Consider the following 4927-nt stretch of genomic DNA (forward strand, 5'->3'; position numbering starts at 1 on the left):
CGTTGAATTGTCCATTTTGACGACAGGCGTTTATTACAAACAAATGTAAAGCCGTTCACTTTGTAATGGCTATCAAAACACAACAAATGTAAACGATTCCTTGAAGACCAACTGACAATCGTCGATTTATGACAGTTTGTGAGCGACTCTGAATCCAAAACACGGGAGCTCACGATTCTGTGGCTGGCACTCAGTTTGATCGTTTGAAAAATAATATCTTGAACAAAATAAAATAAAGCTGTCGCGTTCAATAATAAAAGGAAAACATGTGTGAATTGATCTAGCTCCTGCCGGTGCCAGTCGGCGACACTTTCTGTTTCGAGCACAATTTCTATCATAGATTTCCTCCGTCGCAGTTATGAAAACAGGGTGTTTCACATTCAGAAACGTCAATGTTGAATCAGGAACCGTAAACGCACTTGCAGCGGTCGTCAGTCAAAACAGTACGAATTTTTCGGTGACGCGACGGTGGTGCAGAAACACAAATATCGTTTAAAAGTAAGTTTTCCCCGTTTAAACCTTCATGACTGAGTTATATGTAGTGCATTAAGCACGTAGTGCATCTTCTGAATATCGTAGGATCCATTGTTTAGCTAGAATGATCCCGGGAATGGCAGCATTTCCCTTCGCTTCTGCCCGTATGTGATAAGCGCCATTTTTGTTTTCTTTGCCTGCGCCAGGTGCGGCTGCGGTCCCGAAGTGTTCCTTCTTGCAGCAGAGTGAAACCAAATAAAAAATGACGATCGATTCCGACACGGGGCCACCGCTGGAGAGGCCACAGGAGAAGGTACGATGTTTTTTCGACGTCAGCCTTGGCGGGCTGCCAGCCGGTCGCATCGTGTTCGAACTATTTCCATCGGTCGCTCCGAAGACGTGCGACAACTTTCGGGCCCTGTGTACCGGCGAGAAAGGAATCGGGCAGAAAACGAGCAAACCGCTGCACTATAAGGTAAAGGCTGTGGAAGGGCAACACCCCAATCCACTTTTGAAACCGTAATGCGTCTGACTGACTTGACACGTTCTTTGCAACAGGGCATTATATTTCATCGCGTAGTGAAAGACTTTATGATTCAGTCGGGTGATTTTTCCAACGGCAACGGAACGGGTGGTGAATCTATTTACGGTGGAACTTTCAACGGTAAGCCGGTTGAGCGATGAAACATTCCTACTCGGCCCAATACTAATTTGCACCACATTGTTTGTGCCGTCCACAGATGAAAGCTTCACCCTTAAGCACGATAGAGCATTTTTGCTCTCAATGGCAAACCGTGGCAAGGACACCAACGGTTCGCAGTTTTTCATGTAAGTGACCGTGTTCTGCGCTTGAGGCTTAGCAGAAAATATGCAGCTGCATTTGATACTGTGACCCCACGAAGGGAGCCGTAAGCTCTCCTTCGGTGCGATTTAATCAATTTCACCGATAAGCTTTTCTTCCAGCGCATGTGTAACCAGATAGTGGATAGCACTCTCACAGTGCATTTATCGCTTTTGTACCCGTTGTATTTATTACATTTAGTGGCGAATTGTTTAATGGCGTCCCATAGATCTCGGCCCACGTGGGTGTAGCCGAAGGGTGCAATCATGGATATCGGAGATCACCGATCACGGATTTTCCCTCATCCCTCAACCGTTTCAGTTGGCAGACAAATGTACACACACATGCAAAGGTGTTTTGAGTAGATTCTTCCACATGCGTACCGATGGTACCGATGGCCAATCAGACGCGGTGCAAGCAGCAGGTCGCCAAGGACCACAGTTTGTACCATCCAGGGGGTACCAAGAGATCCCGAGAAGACACCCATGAATGAGTTTCGAATTGCCTGACCTGCCCGACCAAAACCCGCTCTGCCACGAATCATCCACGCTCTTCCCAAGCAGTCCATTTGCCAATCTATTGTTCTTTCTGTGTTTTTTCTTTCTCTATTGTAGTACAACGCAACCTGCACCTCATCTTGACAAGTGAGTAGCTGGACGTAGGGTCTTGCCCCGGGGGGCAAGCAAACAACGGTGAGGTTAATTTTCATGCCTATGCTTTCACAGTGTTCACGTTGTTTTTGGTCACGTTGTATCTGGCCAGGACCTAGTGCGCCAACTTGAGCAACTACCGGTCGATCGCAACTCGCGTCCACTGCAGGATGCGGTCGTTTCCAACTGTGGGGAGCTGATTCGCCAGGTGAAAGGTACGCTTCGGGTCGCATGAGCCATCTCTTCTTCAAATGACCATAATTTTGAGCATCTTTTTGTAGAAAAGAAAGAAAAAAAGAAGAAAAAGGCAACGGCATCGAGTGACGAATCGGTCGACGAGTCCAGTAAGAAGCGCAAGAAGGACAAAAAAAAGAAACGCGAGCGGGAATCCTCACCTCGGGCGGGAAGGAAAAAGTAAGATCGTCGCACTAACGTGTTCCACCCTGTTCCCAGTGGTCAATAATTTTCCGTTTCGTATCCCAGCGACATAGATTCGGTCGAGGAAGGCGAACTGGAGGATGACGTTCATCCGATGGCAACGGTGACAAAGATAAACCCGGACGAAATTCCCGAAGTTTCTAACAAATATCTGATGCGTGGCGACGGCAGGCGTCCGACCGGCGAGGACTACGGTGATCGCAAGCGGGATGGCGATCAGAGGGGTGCCCGAGATCAAAAAGGCTTTGGTTGGTCCAAGAAGCGGGTGCCACTGTCGCGCAGCGGCCGCATCATCAAGGGAAGAGGGAATTTTGTAAGAATTGTGTATGTTATTTGCATCCGGAATGAACGATAATGCGAATATTTCTTCTTTCATCAGCGTTATCGTACACCATCGCGATCACGCAGCCGTTCTCGGAGCCAGACACCGATCCACTGGCGTGCGGCCCAGAAGCGCACCATCAAGATGACCGATCTGGAGAAGTTGGAAGAGGAAAAGCGGCAGCGTGAGGTGGAAATCAAGCGCCGAGAAGCGGAACGCAAGAAGCGCCACGAAGAGTTGGCCAAGGGTGCGTCCAAAAAATCGTTCTTCGAACTCAACCAAGAGCCAGTCTCTACGGGAGCCGCACTGACAGCCCAAAGCGAGTCGCCCAACGGCGAAGGCAAAGAGACGCGCCAAGAGCGAGCCAAGTCCGATGGGTCGGTTGATATGAATGCGCTGGATTACGAGCATCAGCCGGCCGAACAGTCGGATGACACGGAGGGGGAGGATCAGGCCCAGACAGCAAGCAACAGGAAGAGTGAAACGCTCGCCAAGGCACTCGGCGTGGAGCCAAAGAAGAAGGCAAACGATTCAGTCGCAGGCGGTGACGATCGACGACGTCCAGGGGATGACGGACGGAATCGCAATCACTCTCGGAGCCGTTCGCGCGAACGAAGACGGGCACCGGATGAACATCGGGGACGATCCCCGGTGCACTATCGTGGTGGAAACCGGCGTCCACCGTTCGGTGGTGGTGGTCAGCACTTTAATCGATTCAATCCTCAACGTCGGTTCAGCGGCGGCGGCGGCGGCGGTGGTGGTTTCGTTGGTGGATCGTACTATTCGCGACCAGCTCGTCCGCGTTTCGGAGGCAATGAGCGACAGGATCGCGATCGGCGTCGATCCAGAAGCCGTGACGAAAAACGTTCACGCCGAGATCGTTCAAACAGTCGCTCCCGAAGTCCGGATCGGCGTCATCGCCGGCGGCACAGTAGCGATTCGCAAAGTTCCGCATCGCCCGATCGTTCGCTGCGCCATCGCTCCGAGTCGCCGAAGGAAGCGCGCGCCTCACGGCCCGCACGTGCGTCCCACGAGAGAGGTGGCCACGGGAAGGGCTTCAATGGGAAGGAAAAGGAGAGCGTAAAGAAAGAGAAAAGCCCGGGTTCGGTGGCAACCGCGATCGTGGCCGCAGCTACCGCTGCCGTAGAGGCGGCTTCACAAGCGGTGGCGGTGAGCGTGAAGAAGGAGTGCAGCATCTCGGAGGAGGAAAAGTCAAGGCTGCAGAAGGAAAAGATGCTGAAGCGTGCCGAAACGTTGCTGCTGCTCAAGAGCCATATGGAGAAGGAGATCGAAGAGCAACAGCGCAAGGCACGCGAAAAGCAGGAACACCGTGTGAAAATTGAACGCGGTGACGATGGAGCGCTCGATGCGGTCATGGATTTGGCCCAGCTGAAGCAACTCAAGAAGGAAACGCTCGAAAAACTCAATGCACAGGAGGCCGCCCAGCGCATTCTGCAGACCGTCGTTACGAATGTCGGTGCGGTGGCTACCTCCAGCGGCCATAAGAAGAAGTCGAAAGCAAGTGGAAAGCGTCGCTCGTCCAGCACGTCCTCTTCGTCCTCGTCCTCGTCGTCTGCCTCTTCCTCGAGGGGGTCCTCTTCGAAGAAGGAAAAGAACCGCAAGAAGCGCAAGGAGAAGAAGCGCAAACATCGGCGACATTCGTCGAGTAGCTCGTCCTAGAAGTACTCCTAGGATCAATTCCTGGTCAATTCCTGGTTGTCCGTATACTACCCTACCAGCACGGTTTTCCTGTGCTATATCTCCTGCCCGTCCACCAGGCAGATGCAGGTGCCTCGGCACCAATTTGAGTAATGGTTTGCATTTTCTATCCTAAATTGCTTCAATAAAGTCTCGTGAGCTCGTGCACAACTACGCCGTGTGTTTTTGCTACCGTATACGATCAAACATCATTTAATTTTTAAAAAGTTAATCCGTTTCCTCGAGGACGCACCCTGTGAGACAAATCGACAAAAGAGACTAGTGCTTCCATCGGGTACACTGGCTGTCTCGCTTTCTCCAGGATTTTGCCATAATCCACGATCCCATAATTGGATTATGGCAAAATCTGCTAGAGTAAGAGAGCGTACGAGCGAAACACAGTGCGTCTCGCTCACCCTCAAGTGGGCCGCCAGATCAGTGTAGAACATACGAGGTGTGTTCAAAAAGTTCTGATAAATGTTTTATTTACGGGCACTACGTATA

At 51.2% G+C, this 4927-nt stretch overlaps 1 protein-coding gene across 2 annotated transcripts; it reads left to right on the top strand.

Annotated features, from left to right (window-relative positions):
- Positions 1–446: 446 nt before the first annotated feature.
- LOC131210826 (peptidyl-prolyl cis-trans isomerase G) lies at positions 447–4551 on the top strand. Of its 2 annotated transcripts, XM_058204120.1 has the most exons (9): positions 447–498; positions 681–949; positions 1033–1138; positions 1215–1302; positions 1930–1959; positions 2041–2180; positions 2247–2379; positions 2449–2716; positions 2783–4551. In XM_058204120.1, the coding sequence occupies exons 2-9, from the start codon at positions 737–739 to the stop codon at positions 4403–4405; spliced, it is 2601 nt and encodes an 866-aa protein (XP_058060103.1). In that variant the 5' UTR covers positions 447–498; positions 681–736; the 3' UTR covers positions 4406–4551. The 2 variants fall into 2 exon arrangements, with proteins under 2 accessions (XP_058060103.1, XP_058060104.1); XM_058204121.1 differs by lacking the exons at positions 447–498; positions 681–949; positions 1033–1138; positions 1215–1302 and having other exon boundaries at positions 1317–1959; positions 2449–2725.
- Positions 4552–4927: the final 376 nt, after the last annotated feature.

The sequence above is a fragment of the Anopheles bellator genome, chromosome 2, assembly GCF_943735745.2.
Source record: "Anopheles bellator chromosome 2, idAnoBellAS_SP24_06.2, whole genome shotgun sequence".
NCBI lineage: Eukaryota > Metazoa > Arthropoda > Insecta > Diptera > Culicidae > Anopheles > Anopheles bellator.